The sequence below is a fragment of the Vipera ursinii genome, assembly GCF_947247035.1.
Source record: "Vipera ursinii genome assembly, chromosome: 2".
NCBI classification, from domain to species: domain Eukaryota; kingdom Metazoa; phylum Chordata; class Lepidosauria; order Squamata; family Viperidae; genus Vipera; species Vipera ursinii.
Genome location: NC_139513.1, coordinates 62836975 through 62861641, shown reverse-complemented (window position 1 = coordinate 62861641; position 24667 = coordinate 62836975). Strand labels below are relative to the sequence as shown.

Genomic DNA, 24667 nt, shown 5'->3' with positions numbered 1-24667 from the left:
GTTGCAATGCAAATAAAATCACTCCTGCATGTAGAAAATTAATATGAGATTATAATTTTTTGCCTGCTGGTATTCAAGACAAAACCAGCCAGTTCTCTACCATAAGATGTTTAATGTGTTATTCCTGCAATTGTTAAACAGGCTGCAGGCATTTGCAATAACTTTGTACATTTTATCTTTTAAAATCAAAATGCTTTTATCTTTCACCCAATCCTTTGCATAAGAACTGGTTTTCCAATTTTTAGAGTAAAAAGAACCCAAAGTTCTAAAATATTCTAACATGACAGATTAAAATTATGATTTTAAAAATTTAAAATTAACAAGAGATACTTGTTAAGCCTGAATGACAATTATATCCAAAGGCTCACTCTATCCCCCCTCTTTTTTTTTACCTCTGAGTAGTTGTCTCACAGCCCTTACCCAAAAGCCTATTAAACGAGTCCGTTATAGATTCCAGACTAAGGACCATTTTAAGGATTTTAAGAACTGCTCTGTCAGCTAGGAAGCGTTACTTGAGGAAAGAGCCAAAGTGGAAACAAATTCCTAAATTCTTAGCTTGAATCAAAGTGGGATCTTATCCAAGCCTTCTTCTGTGCTGCCCCAAACATTTCAAGGACCTTTATCCAGTGCAATGTATTGGTTATTATTTGCATTGTGCTTCTATAGCCAATGTTTATTCACTTGCCAGTGATGAGAGACAGATTATTAAAATATGTCAAAATATTAATACAGCCAGGCACTCTGGAGATTATACCTGGAGTTTTCCTTGTTCATCCCATGAGGCTGCTGTCTGTATCTGTATCTGTATCTAATTTTTATTTATTTATTTTTTTACAAATTAAAAGATAAACACAAAATAATATGGAAGAAAAGTAGGAAAGGAAGCAAGACAAATCTCAATCTCTCTCTCTCTCTCTCTCTCTCTCTCTCTCTCTCTCTCTCTCTCTCTCTCTCTCTCTCTCTCTCTTTCATCTTTCTACTTTATATGCCATCCATCTCACTGTATTTTCTTGTTGGAGAAGTTGAAACCAAAATAGTAACGCACACACACACACACACACAAATGCGCACACACTTCTCTCTCTCTATCTCTCTCTCTCTCTCTCTTTCTCCCTCCCTCTCTCTCTCATCTATCTACCGTACTTTATGTGCCGCCCATCTCACTGTATTTTCTTGTTGGAGAAGTTGAAACCAAAATAGTAACGCACAGACAAATGTGCACACATTTCTTTCTCTCTCTCTCTCTCTCTCTCTCTCTCTCTCTCTCTCTCTCTCTCTCTCTCCTTTTTAAAGAGCAGAATACACAAGATTTTCAATAAAGAAATTAACTTGTTTTCTTTAACGTTGCAAAAATAATTCACAAATTTGCTTCAGTAATCGGAAGGTTCATAACGGAACAAAGACACTGGAAATAATTAGTTTTTTCCAAATGCAAATACCAGATGTTGGCAATGAATTAAATCTCCCCAGCCGTATATTAACCTAATAAACTAGGTAGTGGACCGAGGCAAAGAACAGGAAAATCAAATGCCCAATCATGAGTAGGAAAACTGCTTTTTCAGGTGTACTTTTAGATAGAAAAAAGAATTAACTCCATGTTGTCATTTTAATCTCTTTTCTCATGAGAGGGCCTGTTGATCCCCCACCCCACCATAGGCTTGCAATTTACCTTTTAAAAATATTTCATGCTTTTAAATGAATGATGCCCTGTTTATTTATTTGATCATAAATGTATAATTACAACTTATTGCAAACTGTACGCTATACGTTTACTATAGTTATGTAAACTTGGGAAGAAATAATGTAATTATAGATATCTCATTCAGTTATTAGTGGTAACTACGAAGTATATTGCATTTGCAAGACTGAATAAAAAGAAGGGAACATGGAATAAATTACCTCATCATAAATGTGGCATGAGAGTTGTTTATTAATGTAAGGCTTTTTGTGCAACTTTTTACTTCCTTTTTCTATAGACAATAACAATCTGGCAAGTACTAATGCATTTTGGAATTTAGATCTTGAGATTTTGATAGATAATGATTTAGAGGATTGCAGAGGAATGCTGAGATGATTTTTATATTAACTGTCTTTGGAATTTAATGTTTAATTTAATTTCATGTTTTATTTTTCTGTAGTTTGCCCAATTGGTGTCCATCTATAGAACCTTGGGAGCAGAAAAATTTCCTCTGATAGAGCAAACCTTTTATCCAAATCACAAGGAAATGGTAAGAGCAAATCATAAATATAAATTTCCATTTCTTCTGCAGCTATAATAAACCATGAGTTCATTTTATCTATGTATCATCCTCTTGTTTTATCTTTAGTGCCACTGATTTTATGAAACAAAGATGTTTACTCATATAAAATACTTGAGTTCCTAACAATGGGGAAAATATTCCTGGTGTTTTTAAGGTGGCAAAGATTAAAATGAGATATATATTTTTTTTTGAAATACATTAATTTTAGGCAGCTCAGATTAAGACACAAATTGTACTCTATTTTTCTTGTAAATTGCATAATTTGTGTGAAATTTTGACTTTAAAATGCATTTCATGTATATGTTATTAATGAAAGGTTTCTGTACTATCTTATTTAATTCTGAAAAACTTGAAAATTCTGTAAACAATTTTGACAATATTTGTTTTTCTCTTACCACCATTTCTGTTTCACTTTCAAATATGCCATATATTATTTAATATACTAGTTTAATACTGAAAGGCAAGTATTAGTTAACTGTCTTTCTTTCTTCAAACCAAAGCCCAAATAGTGATTGAATGTATTGTTCCTGTAATAATATATGATGATGAAAGTATAATGTATTCATTTGATTTAAAAAAATAAACATGTCCAATTTTTATTGTGAGAAAAAGAGAACCCAATGAAAACAAAGTATTGGTATGAAAGTTGAATTAATTAATCACTCATCAAACTGCCACACAAAGTGCTGTGTCAAAAATAATTATCTATAGTGAATGGAGAGAAAACTAATCCCAAAATTTGAGACATGAAAAAAATGAAAGGAAAACTCAAAACTGATCTGTCAATTAAATCTAATCTGACAATCTAGGTAGTGGATGGAGATAGTTAAAGCTTTAGAAAAGCAGTTATTTCTGTAAAAGCGTGTATTCCAATGAAAATCGGAATTAGCTTATTTCTTTCTTTTTCTGTGTACTGCTAGGTAAGGTCAATGTTCTCATTCCTGTATGCAAATTAGAAAAGTGAGTGTAATCCTTAACTTTGTGTCCTACCCTTCTGGTTGGGCAGGAAGATATTGTTTATAATATATGTGTATGTACACAAACCCACACACGCATTGTGGTCAGTTTGGAACATTTGTTTTTCATGTTCTCATGGGTTTTCTGTTTAGTTGATAACCCTGATCAAGGAACTTTGTAATTATACTTCACTAAGTATGGCTGTGTGCTTTTCAAGTTTCAAGTGAAAAAGCATGATATAATTTATTTCTGCTTAAAAAAAGTAAATTGGATTCTGTTTTATCTCATCAGAGGAGTGGTATAAATAAAACCCTGTCTATATATTCTAGAATATATAGACAGAAAATAGCATTATTGGAATCATTTCAACATTTACATTTTTGACCTTTCAATTGTGAACAAAAGGGACACTGGTTTCCCACTGTTTTCTTTCAGGTTGTTTTTATCCACTAGGACTAGTTTATAGTCCTGGGATTTCCTGGTAGTCTCTTAACAAGATACAAACAAGGTTCAGTTCAGCTTATCTTTTCAAGGTCACCTAGACGGAACGGGACAACTTAGCATGGCCAACTCACCACAACCAACTTGCTACGGGACAACTCGCCATGGCCAACTCACTGTGGGACAATTCATTGCAGGACAATTCAATTTAAATATTTAAAATAATTTTAAAAATATTTTAATTTTTGTCATTCATATTTTGTTTTGTCCTTTTGCATCTTTTTTAATGATTCTATTCCATCATTTCTTCAATATTAACCCTTTTCCCATGAAAAGATGGCCTGTGGCAAGTTGGCTGCACCCAGTTGTCCTAAACCCCATCTCATTTGCTCATCATAGTGGGTATCCTTTGACATGATTTCTTCTTTGGTCTCTTCATCCTGGCCTGCAGCTTGCAACTATGCTAGCAAATCAAGGATTGGGAATTAGATGCTCCTGTAGCACTAGCACTAGGCCTTAGACTTATTTATATTGCCCCACAGTTCTCTTAAGTCCCCTTTTAGTGTTTTACAAGAGTCAGCATATTGCCCCCAACAATCTGGGTCCTCATTTTACTGACCTTGGATGGATGGATCGATGACCTTGGAAGGATGGAAGGCTCAGTCAACCTGCTAGTATCCTAGCAGTGAGCAGAGTCAGCCTGACATACTGCATTCTTAGAGCTGTGCCACCAAGACTCTTTGATATATAATAATAATAAAAATAGTTATTCTGCTTGTTCTGATGTTTACTAATTAAAAAATTAGACATAGATTTTGAGTGTGAAAGCAGCTTTCAGTTGTGTTGGAAAGAAGACTAACTACTGGTTGTGTTTTTAAGATATATTTCATAGTCACACAAGCAAATAAGGCTATAGCTAGTAATTTCTAGTCAACAGCAAAATACCGTATGTCCTAAAAATCACATACACAGCCTCATCTATCCATTCTTTTTAATGGATGGATGGAAATAAGTTAGCTATTATTCTCTGTGGTAATTGCTGAAAGATTTTGAGTTGTCCATACATTGCACTAAGGGGAAATTATTTTCATGTTTTAACATTTCACTGTGCAAATTAGTAGTTCCCAGCTTTTGTATACATGTGTATTCAGGCTTAACTCCTGGCCATTCAGCAATGATTTCTACTTGCAATGGTGCATGAATTAAAGATCACAATGGAAAAGATTATATCAAAAACAAATTATATCATAAAATTAGCATTCTTTTATGAGTACCTTTTCAACATTAAAATTAGAACACAAAGTTCTGGCTACAAACCTTTACTAATAGTGCATGAAGTGAAATACTGACCATGCCATTTCTTCAAGATATTCTTAAATATATTATAATTTGAAAATGCGCCGGTATATGAAATGTCTGGAAGCAGCATATTTTGTCTTATTCTGATGTTCATCTAAAATGGTATCTGATTGCATTAAACAACCACCTTTTAATTCAAACCTTAACACTAATAAAGGAGAATATTTGTAGCTCATGGCTGATCACTCAACTTTAACACTTTAATATAATAGTGCTATTAGATAGGTGGCTTGTCACTGCATTTTTTTCTGTTTCTCAGCAAAACACGTTATAGTCTGTTTTTTGCAAGCTGTATCATTATCTTATCATTGTAACCATGGTGAGTGTCACATGTTCAGCCAGTTTTATATTTACTACTGTGTGCACATGTCAAAAACAAAAGCTAAAAGCTTTCTTTCTCTTTCCTTTTCTTTGTTCTTTGTTCTGTTCTGATGAAAGGATGTAATCAGTTAAGTTCTTTGTTTTTCTGATTAAAAGTTTTATAGTAGAATATATGCTTCGTGGTTTCTTTATTTTACCTGATGTTTATCATGCATCAAATGAGCCACGGTTCATCGCCCTCTGATAGGGAATTTTTGATTTATTTCCCTGACATGGTAGCAGAGGATGGTTTGTTTATTTTTGATGCTGATAAGTGTATAGGCTTATCAGTCACTTAGTCCAGCGACTAAAAAACGCTGTCCTTAAGTACTGAAATATGCCTATGAAAGGAAGAAAGAGTCTGATGAAAAACAAACTTCATTTGCTTCTGCCACATGTCTTTGAAAAGAAAATGCAGCCTCTGATTTAAGGTCAGTTACACCGTCTTCTGATTTTACTAGTTTTCAAGCAGTCACCCCAGAAGGAGTTCACACTCAAGGGGCCCATGCAGATTTTGAGAGGCTCGGTGCCAGTTCTAAAGTTTCACTAGGGAAGGAAGTGATTTATTATCCTCCTAGCCCTGAATAAAATCTGCGTGAGAAGGCCGTGCACAGTTATTTTGAACAAATAGAGGCATTTGAACAGAAGCTGCAACAGGCAAAAGCATATGCCTCATTGATTAAACAGACTGAGAGGGACTCTGCTGTGATTCAAATCCCAGATTCCACCACTCAAATGACACACAAAGATATCAAGGCTACATTGATGCCTGAATCTAATGTTATAACATCTGCTGGTGAATCTGTTTTACAAGATAGAAACGAATTATTATATGGAATGCAGGAGCAAATACAAAGAATGCAATATGCCTTTTCACAGATTTCTATTCATCAATCATTGCTCCAAGCTGATGGTGCTAGAATTCCTATTAATATTGCTACTAGCCAAGTTCCTGTCCCAGATGGAGCCCAAGTGCAGCTACCACTGGGTCCTCAAATACAAAGGCCAGTGCCATCTGCAGGACAACTTAATGTTGCAGCTCAAGCGCCATCATCTCCTGCTGGCCAGGGTGGAATTGCAGCTCAAATACAACCACACCCAGCACCAGTACCTGCGGCAGCTCCAATTCAACTGCCGCAAGTCCAGGCACAGGCACAGGCGCCTCCGGCAGGTTAAATGTGATTTGCACAACCTGCACAGCCAGCACCTCCTGCAGGTCAGGTCTGATTTGCACAACCTGCACAGCCAGCACCTCAAATGTATGTTCCCCAACAGGCATCTCCTATTGTACCACTGGCTGGTGAAGTGGTCAGGACAAAATTACAGGGCATGGGTCAGTGAAGTTGGACTTTTGCTCCTCAGAGAAGGTACCCATAGCATAGTATTTAATCATCCTGCTCAGCCATGGACTCCTGATATATGGGACTTGAATAATAAAGCATGCACAACATAATTGATGTCAATGGACACTGAATTGCAGCTCACATTTTCACAAGATGCAACTGAACTGCTCAACAAATATGGACTCAATTAGAAGCATGTTATTAGCCTACATCAATTGAGTCTACTCTACATGTATGCTTTTGTCCGAGTTCCATGGCTCTAGATTAAAACCTGGTGAACATATTGGAGAACACTTAACTAAAATGAAAGGAATAAGAAAAGAATTGGGTGAAAAAGGTTATCCTATTGATGATTTTCAAATGATCAGCATTATTATTAACTCATTGAACTATGAATGGAAAGATGCTATTTCCAAGATTAATCAAGTGCCCATTGCTCAACACACAGTGGATCATGTATGCAGAATTTTAACCGAAGAAGAGGCACTTATGCAAGCCGTGCCACATTTAAGAAGATTACTTGCATCAAGAGCTCCAGCGAGGCATCCCTTTCATGAAAGAGTCTACATTCCAAGGATGCCAAAATGCTACATCTGCAATCATGTGGAACATGACACCCGGGATTGTCCCCAACGATTTCCAGCGCCTGCCATGTACCAGCCCAGAGGAACAGATTCCAGAGGAGGCAGAGGAAGAGGCGGACAACAAGGTCATGGTTGTGGTCCCAGGCGTGATCCGCAAGCTCCACTTGCCACATTGGCCTTAACCAACGATCCACAACCTCAATCAGAGTATGACAGACAACTTTTTTGGACTTTGGACAGTGGAGCAGCATTACATGTTACCTATAGAAAAGAGCTTTATACAGAGATGCACGAGCCTGAACCTGAACTTCGTGAGCTTTACTCTTTTTCAAATCATCCTGTTCAGGTCATGGGAAAAGGAACTGTTTATCTTGAAGAGCTCGATGCATTTATTCCTGATGTTTATTATGTACCATCAGCTAATAGTAATTTGCTTAGTCAGAGTCACTTGTCTAAGGTATCAAAATTCCAGGTCCATCATCTTGAAAAAGCAAATAATAATAATAATAATAATAATAATAATAATAATAATAATAATAATAATAATAATAATAATAAGTATAAGTATAAGTATAAGTATAAGTATAATAAGTATAATAATAATAAGTTATGTAGTTAAAGATGGAGATATTGTTGCTGAAACCATATTGATTGGTGGTGTTTATTACATAAAGCCAAAATCTATGCACCAAGAGCAGGCAAGTATACAAGCTCCAAAAAGGGAGAGTGCAGGCCCAGTGAGAGATGTCCCAGAGAGAGATCCTGTTGCTATTTCAAAAGCTCCTAAAGCTAACAAGACGACAAATAAGACACAGGTTACTCACGGCAAGCCTGAGGTTCCTAATAAACATGCTAATGTTGAGAATTCACTAACAGGTAAACCTTTGCATTACAGGTGTATTCATAACTGGCATAGAAGATTGGGTCATGCCAGTTTCCGTGTTCTGAAGAAGATGCCAGAGTTCGCAAGAGGTTTGGATCTAAAGGGGTGTAAGGTGTTCTTGGATTGTGCTGTCTGCAAAAAATCCAAATCCAAAGCAGCAGCAATTCCAAAGCACGCTACACGCCTGTCAACACGCATTTTTTATTTGGTACACACTGACATAGTGGGTCCTTTTACACCAACAATTGGTGGTAAAAAATATTTCTTGACAATTGTTGATAATTACTCTAGATATGGATATGTATTTCCTATGAGAGAAAAATCTGAGACCTTTCAGATCTTTAAAGACTTTGCCACTCTTGTCTATACCCAACACGAAGTCAACATCACCAGAATTCAGAGTGATCGCAGTGCTGAACTCATATCTCAGCGTTTTCAGGACTGGATGCGTAAGAATGGCATACTACACCAGACCTCAGCTCCTTACACTCTGGCTGAAAATGGAGTGGCAGAACGCAGAAATGGGGTACTGCAAACAATGATGCGTTGCCTACTTGAAAACGCTAACTTTAGTCTCCCATACTGGGGTGAAGCTATTAAATATGCTAACCATATCATTAACCATACTTGGAGTAGTGTAATAAATCAGACCCCTTATTTCATGTTATATGGACACAAGCCTGACCTCTCACATCTCCATATTTTTGGTTCATATGCTATGGTGAATATTCCTTTAGCTCAAAGACAGAAAGGAGGTCCTGCAGCAAAAAGAATGAGATTTATGGGTATTGATGATAATTCAAAATGGAGCAAATACATCGACTCTTCTCATGTAATAGTGATTTCACAATCTGCTTTTGAGGAAGATGCTGACTGGTCCAGGATTTATTCTAACAATCCTGGAGTTTATTTTCCTAGAGATGATGATGCTAATGCCACACAGCCTGATGATCAAGATTCACAGGCAAATGTTCCTTCCACGAGTTCTTCTCAACCTACTGTTCCGTCTTCGCAAGCTGCTGATGCTGCCGCTGGTAACGATGATGAAGATGAGGACGAAACGGAAGAAGAATGGACGGTTGTTCCGAGACGTTCCAAGAGGACCACAAAGGGAATCCCCCAAAATGGTATTCGTGGCAAGTAACGAAAGTACCTTTACCTTTTATTTGTAATGTCACACTTCCTCCTGATAAGTTCACACAAATCAAACACCTTCCTGAATCAGAGCAAGATAAATGGCTTGAGGCAATGCAGGCTGAACTGGACAGTCTAAAGAAACTTCAGGTGTTTACGCCTGCAAGCCCTCCAGCAAACAAGAAAGATATTGGCACTCAATGGGTTTACAGAATTAAAAAGAAGCCAAATAGTGAGTTGTTGTATAAGGCCACACTTGTAGCTCAGGGTTTCGCTCAACGTTATCCTGAGGACTATACAAATACTTATTCACCCACATTGCGAACTGAGAGTGTGAAAATCGCCTTAGCTACTGCAACTATTCTTGGTTTAGAGGTTTTCCAGTTCAATGTTGAAATGGCTTATTTACACACTAATCTAGATGAAGAAATCTATGTGAAAGGTCCTCCAGGGTTCTGACAGCAAGAAGGGGATACTTGGTTTCTACATAAAAGTCTTTATGGTCTGAAACAGTCTGGTTTAATGTGGTACTTATGTCTTTCTGACAAACTAAATTCAATGGGCTTTATTAAGTCCGAAACAGACGAATGCGTGTTTACTAAAAGATCTGATAATGGGTATGAGATAGTTCTTGTTTATGTTGATGATATTGTTTATATTGGTCCAAATAAGCAGATTAGTGAGATTTTTGCTAAAGCTTTACAAAAGTACTTCACATTGAAGTCTTTAGGATATATTAATACTTATTTGGGTGTTCAGGTTGTCAAAACTCAGAAGGGGTTTAGTCTTACACAAGAAGATAAAATTGAACAACTATTGCATCACTGCAACATGAAGGATGCTAAGACACTGAGTATACCCATGCAAACCGATTTTCACAACTTGGCACATGAACCAAGTCCTGAGTTCGAAGATCAAACACTTTATCGCTTAGTCATTGGGTCGCTGCTGTATATTAGTAGTTGCACTAGACCCGACATTGCACTTAGTGTTAATCTCTTATCATGACATATAGGCAAGGCAAAACAGTTTCATTGGACATGTGTTAAAAAATTATTGAGATACCTAAAACACACCAAAAACATGAAGTTATTGTTAGAACCGACACATACTAACTATGCAGAGTTATGTTGTTATGCAGATTCAGATTGGGCAAGTGATAAGAAATCACGTAAAAGTACTTCAGGTTATATGATGCTTTTAAATGGCATGTGCGCAAACAGAATTTTGTTTCTTGTTCATCTACTGAGGCTGAATATGTTTGTGTGTCAGATGTATGTAATTCTTTAACATGGTTTGATGCTTTAATCACAGATATCTGGACACAGCTGATTCGACCAATCACTGTGATGGAAGATAACAAATCTGGTTTACATATCTGAAACACGATTTACAGGTTCAAGTTCTAGATATATTGACATCCGTTATCAAAATATAAGACAAGTAGTTAAACAAAGTTTTGTAAAATTGCAGTATGTGCCTACACATGATCAGATTGCTGATATGCTGAACAAGCCACTTCCTGCAACCCAGCATGAGTATCTGTGTAAGAAAATGTGTCTTATCTGAGTTCTGCTTTACTGACAAAAGAAGGGGATGTCACTGCGTTTTTTTCTGTTTCTCAGCAAAGCATGTTATAGTTTGTTCTTTGCAAGCTGTATCATTATCTTATCATTGTAACCATGGTGAGTGTCACATGTTCAGCCAGTTTTATATTTACTACTGTGTGCACATGTCAAAAACAAAAGCTAAAAGCTTACTTTCTCTTTCCTTTTCTTTGTTCTTTGTTCTGTTCTGATGAGAGGATGTAGTCAGTTAAGTTGTTCTTTGTTTTTCTGATTAAAAGTTTTATAGTAGAATATATGCTTCAGGGTTTCTTTATTTTACCTGATGTTTATCATGCATCAAATGAACCATGGTTCATCGCCCTCTGATAGGGAATTTTTGATTTATTTCCCTGACATGGCTCTTAGTGTCTTCCCCATTTTATTTAGGCTGTTCATTGATATTTTCTATACATATACAGAGCAACAGGAAAAAAATGCTCTAATAACTGCATACAGTAGGGCAGACTTTTTTCTTATAGTACAAAAGTAACAAAAAGCCAGTACAAAGATAAAGATTTTAATAAGTTCCAAATTTATTTTAAGATCAACTTATTCATTAAAGCTTTGAAAATTAACAAAAGAAATAAGGAAAGAAACTCAACTTACTGCTGCCAGCTCTTCCCTGATACTTATGAATTAAAAGTTTAATTTATAATAATTCCGCTTTCAAGATCATTCAAAGATCAAGATCATTCAGCTTTTTCAAGTATTAACAAGGAACTCAATAAGGTTTGATATGAACTGGAAAATAATCACCAATTTCTAATGTATTCATACTGCCCCTAATCTGTCTCTGATGTATATTAATCTGCCTGGAAGGTTCTGGATGCAAGTAATGAGTAACAAAAAAATGTTCCAGTGTTAATGTTTCAAAATTTCCAAAATACGCTGTCTAGGAATTAACCAGGTTTCTACACTTTTGTAGTTGAGGGGAAAAAGGAAAAAAAACTAGCCTATTCTGCACTGATTATTACTTTCCATTTTTGGCCCATGTTTTCTTCTATCACATTACTTTATTTACTTTTATTAAGTGGCAAGACTTGGTAACCATTTCAAATTAGAAAATATTCTTTTTTTCACAAAAGTATGTATTTCTATGGTTTGTATATAGTAGTCATATCTCCCTTCCAGCAGCTCAGTGTCATAATTATTATGTAACAGAATTGTCAGTTTTAATTTACAGTATATCCCAATTGATTGGAGTATTTGATTATGATAGTTGTTATAGTCATAAACAAATCTTTCAATAACATGATGAGATACATTGAGCCATAAAAAGCAAAATACAGAAAAATAAAATCAAGCATTTCAGATGATATATATGAAAAGAAAAATTACCATCTGTGATCTTGGAAGGCAAAATTTATCTTTAATTTTTTTTACAACTGGCTATTATATCTTATTTTTTAATGACTTTAGAAATAAGCAAGTCTTTTTTTCATTCAAAGGTAGTGTTTCGGATTAAAATAGTATTATTTTAATCATTTCAAATTTTGCAATATATTAACAGGAGTAGAAATTACAATTTTAATAAACCTTACTTTCTTTTTTTTAAAAAAGCATTCTTTTTTAGAAAACAGGGATGTTTCCATGAAAATTTACTGAAATGACTGTAGAAAACAGCTACTTCCAGGAATGTCATTTTTACATTAATCTGAATGCCAGTTCTATGTATTCTGTGTTTTAATTACACTGCACAGTTTGCTTTTGATTCTAAGCAAGACACAATTATTGAAAGTTCAAAGGACCATTAAACAGGCAATATGGATAAACATAACCTCTCAGGTTTCCCCCAAAATTTATATTATTTATGCTTCACAGCTAACTTTCACAATGAAGGACCGTGATGCCAACTGCAAGTTCCATCACTGCCCTTGAAACAGACATAATTATCTGCTTGTTGTCCGTACAACTTCTTCTCTTTCAGCCAATCCGTCCACAGGCATTCATAGGGTGATGTGATGGGGCAAGGTTCTATAGGGCAGCTAGTAATCTAAGTGCAGAAAATTACATGAGTTCTCCATTTTTCTGCTCTGAAATCATATTTTATAATGTGTAAACATTTATTTATCATTTATCTGTGTAAAGATGTAGTGACAATTCATAAATTGTTTCTAAAATTGACATGTGCCTTGACATGAGACAAGGATAGAACTTTGGAGAATTATAAATACGTAATGCATAATGAATTATGTCATATAGAAATGTATATCAATACAAAATATTATTTCAAGGTTTTTTTTCTTGAATTAGTTAAACAAACTATAGTTTTGTATCAAAGTGCTCTTGTGCATCTAAAAGACTGTTATGCATCACCTTGAGGTCTACAGTGTGCACATTAACTGCAGAAAACCATCTTGGAAGTATGCAGTACGAATATTTTGGTGCTAGTCCTTATTTTGATATTAAGGGAAGTGATGATGTTGATGATACAGTTGAACAGTACCAATAGAAGAGTGATCTCTGAGCATGGTTATTTTCTTGCAGACATTTCATTACCCAGAGAGCAACATGGAATGCACAAGTACAGTACAGTGATCTAGTGAAAGGTTTTTTTTAAAAAAACACAAACACCAGAAATTATTTGGCAGCATACAAGCTAATTAGGATAAGGCTAAGATTGATTCTTAAATGATTAATGTAAACAAATTATCTTAAAACAATAGATATCACTTGAATTGAATTATACTTTATGTAACCATTTAAATATATCCAGGTAGTGTTACAGGTTAAAGATTTATTTATCCATTCTGCATTGATTAGGAAAGTTTCAAGAGAGATCGAATTCAAATATGCACAATTGAGGACATACTTTATTAAATATCAGTGCAGATATATCTGGATCATAAAAATAAGTTGGTGGTCATAGAAGACATTATGGACAGAATCTAAAAAATATATATTAATGACCACATGATCCAACAAATCTATTTGAAAAGTTAAGTGGTAACATAAATAGTAACAATAAGTTCTGAATATGATCATTATAAGGTATTAATTTTATACACTTATAATCAGTGATATGCAAAATGTCTAGAGATTGAAAAGTTCTGACTTCAGAACATCCTATTAGAACTTCTTTTCCTGGCAGTTTTGTAAGCTCTGTCAACCTTAATTTTAACAAAAAGTCATCTTTTGAATCACTTTTGCTACATATGTGGTTAGTGAAGTTTGCAGGAACATATTGATTTTCTAATAGTAAATACCTACTAAAGGGACATATGGCACAGTTAAGAAAATTGTACCAGAGCTCATGAGATGTATAGAATATATGAAAAATCTCATTTTTATACTTACTTTACAGTTACAGCCCATTCCATAGTTCTTATTTAGATTTATCTTTTGAAAGGGGGTAAGATCTTTCCATGGTTTAATAAAATCACATATATTAATAAAAAATTTTCCATCATACGAAATTGTACCTGAAGTAAAGAAAATGTTGAAACAAGGGACTCAGACATTGTCAATGCCAAAGACATAATCCACAGGCACTAAATCAATCAAATTTTCTGGTAGAATATATAACCTGTTAGAGGCCCAGCAATTACGATTTAACTTATATGTGACCAACACTTAAAAATCTTGTCCAATTCCCCCCCCCGGGGTTTGAAATTTTGGGGGGAAAGTGGATGTTGAAGGAAAAAATCTTCATCAAGGTTCAGTCCAAACTGGGAATAAACAAAATGGACACTACTTTAGAAAGAAGGTTGGAGTTTATTGAAGAGAAGAGCCAGACAGAAAGATGGCTCCGGGAAAGCTGATCACATGTAGTAGGGAGTGGTGGGTTTTTATACCTTCTTGGGCTTTTGTTTGGAGTTTTTCCTGTGGCATGAACTTTGACCTGAGTCTGAGTGTGCCTTTCTGGTATTCTGATAGTGGTAGTTTAATCCTGTTATGTCCCAAAGGTCATATCCTGCTTCCCTGGGGTGTGGCTGATGGCTATGTCCTATGTTGGATTTTTTTTGGTGTGAGGGATTGTTGATTCTAGGGATCTTTATCTTTCTTTTTTTATTAAAGAGTTTTACAAAAACAAGATTTTACAATATATCCCCAAATCCCCCCCACCCCAAACCCGCCCACTTCCCCCCCCACTTCCCAGAGCTAAATACAGGATTATAGTTATAATAATCATATTCTAAATAAAAAATTATACATAATATACAATTAACCAAATTCATAATGTGCTTTAACTCCCCTTTAACATAAATACATACAAAGTACCAACAACCAATAACAATATCCCTTTAAAATCTACTCATAAGCTAAATGGAACTTTTTAGTCCCATATTTATTCTGAATATAATCTATCCATCTCCTCCAAACTGAAATATATCTTTCCTGTGAATGATCTTTCAAGTAAGCAGAAATCTTAGACATTTCTGAAAGATTCGAAACTTTAAGCACCCATTCTTCTATAGTAGGCAAACTATCCTTCTTCCAATATTGTCCCACCAGTAACCGTGCTGCTGTTATCATATTCAACATCAAATTGGTTTCTTTAACATCACAATCTACAACAATACCCAATATAAACAATTGCGGAGAAAACTTTATCTTTCTCTTAAAAATTTTTTGAATGTTCCACCAAATTTTAATCCAAAAAGCTTTTATATTTCTACAAGTCCACCACATATGAAAATAGGTGGCTTCTAAACTACCACATCTCCAACATTTAGACTGTAAGTTAGGATATTTATCTTTCTAATCCTAGCTTCCTGACTCCAATCTTTCTGAGAAGATTATCACATCTGCATTTTTGCAGATCTAGTTTCTATCTGGGGCAGAGAGACTTGGGGAAAGGATTTGGTTTCTGCCTTTAAAATCCTTTGGGGAAATATGTTCTGCCTTTTTAATATTTTCCAAAATATTTCTTTCTCTGGATTCTTCCCACAGGGAAATAAAAATTATTGATTTATTTTAATTTATTTCAGGAGGTAGGTCCAGTTTATTTCTAAATGCTACCTACACACACACACACACACACACACACACACAGAGAGAGAGAGAGAGAGAGAGAGAGAGAGAGAGAGAGAGAGAGAGAGAGAGAGAGTTTTCTAGAAATGTTTACATTTTTAACAGAAATGTCACTGATGGCTATAAGACTCAAATGTTGATTTTGTATGGACTTTAACAATTGGCTTTAATATACTATACCTGAAAGGAGATACTGTTTCTTCTTCTTCTTGCTGACTTTTAATTTTACCCCACAGCTTGCTGGTGAGTGTGGTGTAAAAACATACTGAACATCTTTCACCATTTCAAAACCTTTAAACATCTATTAGGAAATAAAATTCTATGTAAGCCTGTATAAAACAGTTTAACATTATGCTGTGTTATTGTAGTATTAACTTTTATACTACTTAGCTTCCCACTTTTTCTATTGTGCTTTCTAAATCTCTGTACAAGACAACATAGGAACAGTGACTTGTTTGATTGCTTGTTGTTGCCAGGGGGTTATTGTTTTTACAGTGGACATCCACACATGAATTAGATTAGTACTTTAATTGTAATACCATGGACAGCCAAGAAAACAGAAAATGGATAATTGAACAAACCCGCGCAAGTTCTCACTCGTTTATCAAACGATAAAGCTGAAGTTACCCTACTATGGACCCATCATGTGAAAATCTAGTCTCGTGGACAAGGCTCTAATGCTGGGAAAGATGGAAGGAAAAAGAAGAGGATAATCAGTAGAAAAGTAGATAGAGTCACTTACAATGGTGATGGGAAAATTCTGGCTTTTCCCAATGACTTTGCTTATCAGAAGCTAACTAGAAAAGTTGCAAATGTGACCCCTGGACACTGCAACCATTGTAAAATACATTCCAGTTGCCAAGTACCCAAATTTTGAACACATGACAGTGGGGACTTTGCTAAGATCATTAGTGCAAGGATTAATCATAAGTCACTATTTTTTCAATGCCATTGTATCTTTGAAAGGTCACTAAATTAATGGTCAGAAGTCAAGGACTATTATGCAAAGCTTCCTTCCCCCTTTGTAGAGTAGGAAAAGCTGAATGGTCAGTATAAGGACAGATCTTAATGGAAAAAATCTAAGTGGTCACTAAGAGTCAAGAATGACTTGGTGGTACATAATCAAACAGTAACTGGCCGTTAGAGAAAACTCTACAAAGGAGAAAATCATTGTAAAGGAAGGGGTATAGTATACAGGGATCACATTTGCAACTTTCCTAGCCAGCATCTGACCAAGCAAAATCAATGTGAAAAGTCAGATCCCTTAATGACTATGGAGATTCCCTTAACGACTATGGCAAAAAGATGATAAAATTGGGCATGACTCGCTTAGGAACCATATCACTTAGTAATGAAATTTCCATTCTGAGTTGTGCCAATTAGTCAAAGACTACCTGTCACCTCTTGGTGAGATGGGCGGTATATAAATTTTAAAAAATAAATAATAGTCACTGTCTTGATTTAAATTAATTTTATTATTCAAAATAGTAATTCCCAACTAGGCATGGTAAATCATAATACTAAATATTTTCTCACTAGAATCTTGCTTATAGGATTATTTAGTTCTCTTAAATTACAAATATATGCCATTCATGTTAATTTCTAAAGTTAAAACCAAAGTTTTAACTTTGGTTAAGTTCCCTTAAACACTGCCATTTTGTGGGTCCTTGTAAGTATACCTTCTCCATTACACCCCCTGCCCTATGGAACACCGTCCCTCTGGAGAACCAAGAAGCCCCCCTACCCTTTTATCCTTTCAGAGGGCACTCAAAACATGGCTCTTCCCTTCTCCCCAGGCTGTAAGATAAGACAAGGTGAAGCTGAGATGAGAGTTGTGGCTCTAGGTTTTCCTGCTTTTTAGTTTTATCATTGTTGGTTGTATGATTCCCTAACTATTTTGTTGATTGTAAGCCACCTGGGGTTGCTTTTAAGATGGGTGATTATGCAAATGTTATAAATAAATATATAAATAAAATCATTTGCAAATTGTATGGGAAAAGGAAAAACGTCAAATAAAAATGTTTTTAAAAACACAGGGACAGGGACAAAATCCTTTCTAAAGATAATTAAAATCAGTACTTTGAATTGGGAACTGAAATGAAATGATAGGGCAGGTGTTTCAAAACAGATAATTAGTACATAGAAATCCATTTTAGGTAAGCTGCTGCTTCCTATAGCACATTACGTATTTTTATTATATTTATTTAATTTGGAAATAATAAACCATGAATAGAGGTGGCTATGTTTCCGTCTTCCAGAAGCAAACATAGAGCTCATGCTGCCAAACTAATAAAAGAAAGTATGAATTCCAGCTACTACCACTTAGGAATACAGCTTGGGTAGCCTTGTTGGGGAAAATAATCTTTCTTCCAATAAGGAAACTCTATACAAACAGGAATAACCAGTTTGGCTTTTGGTTTGCTGCAAATCAGAGTTGCACTTGGAGTAAGAAAAAAAGTAACCAATAGTTGCAGTAAACAGTAATATAAACAGAGGGGAAATGTATTACTCCTGTTTTTTGTCTCTTTGGAATCATGTGACATGATTTATACTTTGGTCCCTGACCTGCAGCGCTGCAACTATGCTGGTAGATCAAGGATTGGGAATTAGATGCTCCTGTACAGTTGTCCTGTAGAAATTATTGGAACAAAATGCACCTCCGCATGATGCAACCGGCCCGCGGGCTGGCAGTTTGACACCCCTGTTTTACAGTATCTAAAGATGGTCAGGAGCCTCGAGATTTAATTACAGCCGATTGAGAGATTCTGAATTAGAATTGCATTTTTTATGCTAAAAAGCCCATACTTTTTTTGCTTATTCTTTGCTGTATATAAAAGGATTTTTCCCTCTTGGGGAAAATCATGTGCTAGAAACTACACTGAAGACAGATGTAACTTTTTTTATTTTGACATTAAGCTGTACAAAGTATTTCACAAAACATATACTGCTATCTGTCCTGCACATCTTTGCTAGAGAAAGGATCCTGTTTTTCCCCATTTAGTAACTACTGTTGATTCGCCTACTATTGACTATATTGGCTGTTACATTTTTTTTGCACTGCTTTTTGGAATGAGAACTTGGGTATAGTATAGTGAATAGTTTTGGTCCTTTGTAGAGATGTTATATAAAGCACAATCTTTCTCAGCTGTCTAGAAATGTTAAAACAAATTCAATAGATATCAATGTTATTTCAAGTAGGAACTAAGAGATTATGACATCAACAAATATACTAAATTTTTACACTATAATAACCATTTACTCCCAAGGGGATTAATGCATGCATAAATGATTTTTTTTCCTAAATGCATGTCTTTTTCTATCATTTATGCCTCAAAACAGAAAAAGGGTTTTAGATACCTCTATTTGTTTGATTTCATACTGGATGATTTTCGAAGAATATGAATCTTTAATCACGGTTTTACTCTGTATGTTTGCACGAATCACTGAAATAAAATTAAACATTATTGATAAAAATTGACTGAAAACAAATACCTGTTTCCCCCCCCCAAAAAAGTCATAATAATGTGAAAGTAATTATTTATTTTATTAAAATGAGTTACATCCTGTCTTTTAAGATACAAATTAGCTTATGTGCTATGGTGATAAACAGACATAAATCAAGAATAGTTTTCAAACACTAAATAGAACTTCTCTCTATGTCACAGGGCAACTGTATATTGTCCTGCTGAAAGAGGGAAGGAAAGAACTGCTACGGCAGGGGACTGTGATGGTCTGGGCCAGCTTCCTTTCCTCTATTTTCAGGGATTCTTCCCACCAGCTGTAGCTTTCTCAATCTTAGCATCTCTAAGGTGGATGAATTTTGACTTCCAGGATTCCCAGCATTCCTGGCCAGGGAATTCTGAAAGTTGAAGTCCACTCATCTTAAGGTTGCTAATATTGAAAAACAGAGTACCGATTTTCCTCAAAGGTAGGTTAAGAAAAATGATGTAATATGCAGGCACAGGGAGTCCTTGACTTACAATCACAATTGTGACCAGAATTTCTGTAGCTAAGGAAGACAGTTAGTAAGTGAGTCATGCCTGACTTCCTGAGCTATAACTGCCGTAGTTGTTAAATGAATCACTGCATTTTTTTAAGTGACTCACACAGTTGTTAACTGAGTCCCGCTTGTCCTCTTGATTTTGCTTGTCAGAAACCAGCTGGGAAACTTACAAACAGCAATCCCATGACCCCAGGATGCGGCAGCTATCATAAATACATTGCAGTACCCAAAGAACCAGATTTTATTTTATCACTTTTGACCAAGGGGATGTAGCAGTGCTAGTAGGTGCAAGAACTGGTCATAGATCACTTTCCTCAGTGCCATTGTGACTTTGAATGTTCACTAAATGTTCACTTGAAGGATGTAAGTTGAGGACTACCTCTCAGCATAAAGTGGCTGAAGCAACAACTATTTAACTTTCCTTAATGTCAACTTTTAAAACATAAATGTACATTATTTCACAAATGCTATTTGCCTAGTTGTAGTTATATTAGCTATACAAATAGTTCTTGGCTTACAACAGTTCATTTAGCAATAGTTCAAACTTACAATAGCACTGCAAAAAGTGACATGACTGTTTTTCACACTTGCAGCAACAGGAATGTTGGGCTCAGTTGTGGTCATCGAGGACCAGGGCTTTTTTTCTCATAGAACGCTCAGAACGGAGTTCCGGCACCTTTTTTGGATGGAACCTTGTAGGGTAGGCATGGCGGGTTGTATGACATGTGTGAGTTCCGGCACCTTTTTCTTTTACAAAAAAAGCACTGTTGAGGACTACCTGTGCCATACCATGCCATGCCATATACCATGCCGTACTATTAGTATAACTGTATAACTTACATAGCTTATACTAATATAGGTTATATTACTTGTATTAAATGTTATCCCATGTCACAGGATCCTTCAGCGTTCAGGCAAGCCTTTTCATTGTATACTAACTGGAACAAATTTCTACAGTATATGCACAGATTCAGGTTGCCAGTGCCTTAAGAAATATCAAATTGCTAATTGGATATGCAGTAAGGAAGGAAGAGGGAAGTTAATCTCTCACAAGAATTATTAAATCTTGGAAGATTCTTTATTACTCATTCACTTGACAAGAAAGGGAAATATATCAACTTTTTAGTCCTGTTATCATATCTATGGTTTATTAGTCATTTGGTTTCCAACGTTCTTTCTGTTCTTTCTGCTGCAATATGGATGCAAGTCCTTGTTAGATGCTGTGTAAATGATGAAACATCTTTTAGGAAAAGTAGCCACTTTTTAAATATCTGAGTTCCTATAAGAGCCTATTCAAGTTGTTCCTGCCAACCTTTGTTACCTTGCCTAAGCCCACTGATGGCTGGACATTTTATAACACCACTGTTTCAATTCCTTTTTTAAAAAATGTCATTTTGAAAATGTTGGCCTAAATATGAAACAGTCTCTTCTGATTGTTGCTGGAAGAGTTTTGAAGTCTTGCTGAAAAAGCCAATTGAAAAAAAGCATTTTGAATTTTAATCTGAAACATTCCATTTTGAAATATTTTGAGTTTGATATTTTGGTACAACCATAAGAGATATGCTAAAGATGCTTTTTCACGAGACAACTGGACTTTCTTGTTTTTCTTTGAAGACGTTTGGCTGAAGAAGCTTCTTAGATAAGAAGCGAAGCGTCTTCAAAGAAAAACAAGAAAGTCCCGTTGCCTCGTGAAAAAGTATCTTTGGGATAACTATGACCTGGGTGACTGAGAGTCTCCATAGACATAAGTGATATTTATTTTTATTTTTTATTTTAATTCCATTTATATCCCGCCCTTCTCCGAAGACTCAGGGCGGCTTACAAGCTTAGCAGTATGTTTCACTGTAAACTGGAGAATCAAGCTTATTTGTTCTCAGATCAAAAGTTTTATGATACAGGAAGAGGAATCATAAATGGTTTAGGAATTATTAATGAATTAATGGATTGTGCATGAATTAAATTTTCTCTGAAAGTAGTTAGCAAGGGAAATGAGAACTTAGTGCCCCATGAAATGCTTCATTTGCTGCTGTTGAAGTATGGTAAATTTCCTTGACTTCCAGTTCTTCCATGCTCTAGAGATCACGTTTTTGCAATGATATGGAGCACAGCTGGAGGTTTTTTTCTTCTTCTTGTTTTTCTTCACTCAAGATCTACCTAAAAGCAACCTTATTATATAACAACTATAGAATATCCATTTGTAAACAGCTTCAGTAGATAGCATATCATTTTTTCCTTCTGCCATTATTATTTCTCAGTTCTTTTTTTAAAGAATCCATTGGAGTTGGGCAGCCAATACATTTAAATAAACAAATACCAATAAAGGAGAATATTTGTAGCTCAGGATTAAAATAAGGAATCCGTAGTGCTCAGAGGGCTCAGAGAGCACCAAGAATCCTTCAAGTAAATAAATGAAAGTTAAATTATAGAAAATAATCACAATTCAATGAGTAAATATTCAAGCACTTAGTAGAATTGACTTTTATGAATAATATCCTGAAGTTCTATTTAATAGAGCTACAATAAATAAATATATTTAGATGGGAGCAGGATTAATGTATTAAAGACTAAATATTCACGTCTTCCTGCCATGTTCTGTCCCAGAATATTTCATTCCTGTCTATTTTATGATGAATATTTTGCATGTATCATTGGAGGACATTCTACTATGGATGTGTTTTTTTAAAAAATTATTCTTCCTTAAATATTATTTACATTTCTGTAGCCTTGCTTCCCCTTTCATTCTTGAAGTCCCCAACCATTTTAGCATCAACCACTGAGTTCACTATTAGTACCTGCTATATATTTGTTTTGTATGATTACAAGTATAAAATACTTGCACTGTGTAATATGATTTTTTGTTATGTATAATAAACAAATACTGACATGCTTTTTCTTTTCACAAGTGCTCGACAGATTAAAAGCCAAGAGCCCTGAATAAACAATTCTGCAGCTAAAATAATGTATTTTTAGTTTAAATTTTCCATCTAAAGTAATATTTAGTGATTTGTAATTAAGCTACCTAGAAACTAGTCATTTCATCTTAAGCTATCAAAACTATGGAGCTGTGGATTTTAAAGAAATATAAATATAAACAAATCAGAAATTAATTTTCTATAATTATTTTATCTCAACTGATCGCAATTACATGCCGTGTTAATATGTTTCATATTTCAGAAAAGTGATACATATCATAAGAATGCATAGCATCAAACACATACATTTTGTGAATTGTTTTTTGAATTTTATATTAAATAGAATTATTTTTCTCCTACATTTTATACTGCTTGTCTAGTTTAGGTAATTTTCTTGATGGATTTAGACAGGTTAGAGCTTGCCATGGATACAAAGATTTTATCAACAGAGGAAAGCAATTAATCAGTATGCAAAAGGGTCTGCCTCTTCCATACAAATGCTAATTTTGTGACATTTTTAAAATTAATGTTTTGCATTTGCTCTTCAATTCTGAATAGAAGCTATATCTTGAATTGATAAAATGACAAAATGTCACATATTCTTTGGATTATCCCATTATAAATTTTTTATATATTCATAATGGTAAACTTTAGGCAGATTATATACTTGGCAGGAGAGAGAGTGAGACTATATATATGTTTCATATATAGCAACATGAATTAACAAACTCTGGTACCTAAACAGAGAGAGATAAATTATTAAAGATAAACTAATCACTTTTACATGCTTTTGAAATTCATTTTATCCTGGGAACCCAGTGTGGTAGCATTTAACCTTTTTCTTTTACAGTACTGATTTTCATTCTTAGATAGGATCCCTAGAGCATTCCAGAGATGTGAGCATACAGCTAATCTTGTCTCTAAACTTCTCTGCTAGTCTGTCCAGTAAAAAGCATAGATGATTCATGACTCACCAATATCAGAATGACACATTTGTTCTTGTGGATGAACTGGCATACAGCTGCAAGCTTCAGTTGGATCCCGAATATTGAAGGTTAGAAGGAGCAGTGGTGAAAATAGCACTGTGTTGAGTAGAGGATTCATGCTGCTTGAAACACAACTGGATTACTGGCCAGCTTGAAGAAAATGTTCTTTTACTGTTCAGTTTCCCTCCCCTTAATTTGCTAATGATAATCTAGTTCCTCTTAGACCAAGCAGCAATTTAATTTCAGCAGACCAAACTTTTTCTATTGGGGGCGGAAGAGCTCTGACAATCCAGCCTTATCTTAAGTAACTTTTAAGGTTCCTGACATGGGGACTGTTTTTCCTTTGTTTAAGCCAAAAAGCACGTTATTGGTGACAACGTGAGAGGTTTCTTTTATCAGAAGAAACACCACACAGAACACACAGTAGATTCTAGTCAATTTTGGAATATTTAGCAAAATTGCACGTGTGTGGTACACTCAGTGGTGGGATTCAAATATGTGAACAACCGGTTCTCTGTGTGGATGCTGCTTCCGGAAGTCCATTCTGGGCCTCGGCAACAAAAAATTAGCTACCGGTTTTGCCGAAGTGGTGTCAACTGGTTGAATCCCACCACTGTATACTGTAAATAAGATTTTCCATTTCACATGTTATCTGAGTAAATAATGAGCTAAAACCCAATGTTTTAACACTAAGGTTTACTTTTAGTTCTAGTTTGTAATCTTTTGCTGTTTGCATATTTTTCATGACATCACTATGCTGATTATACAGACGATATTGTTTGTGAAGAGCAGGGTTTCTGCTATATTTATCATGGCTGCATAATTGGTAATTACAGCAAGTACAGCAAGATCATTCAGCAAGC

General features: G+C 35.1%; 2 protein-coding genes across 2 annotated transcripts in view; one reads left to right on the top strand and one right to left on the bottom strand.

Annotated features, from left to right (window-relative positions):
* The window catches only part of SYN2 (synapsin II), a gene marked incomplete at its 5' end in the record, with an annotated part of 118718 nt that overhangs the window by 62907 nt on the left and 31144 nt on the right, over window positions 1-24667 (top strand). Inside the window, one exon of the mRNA XM_083353871.1 lies at window positions 2139-2228. Within this exon, the coding sequence (XP_083209997.1) occupies window positions 2139-2228 (90 nt within the window). The remainder of the gene's footprint in view (window positions 1-2138; window positions 2229-24667) is intronic.
* Window positions 12758-23922, bottom strand: TIMP4 (TIMP metallopeptidase inhibitor 4; the record flags this gene model as incomplete). The annotated part of the gene is made up of 5 exons (XM_083351083.1): window positions 12758-12922; window positions 14227-14351; window positions 16084-16204; window positions 19261-19346; window positions 23793-23922. 5 exons carry the CDS (start codon window positions 23920-23922, stop codon window positions 12758-12760), a joined length of 627 nt encoding a protein of 208 aa, XP_083207209.1.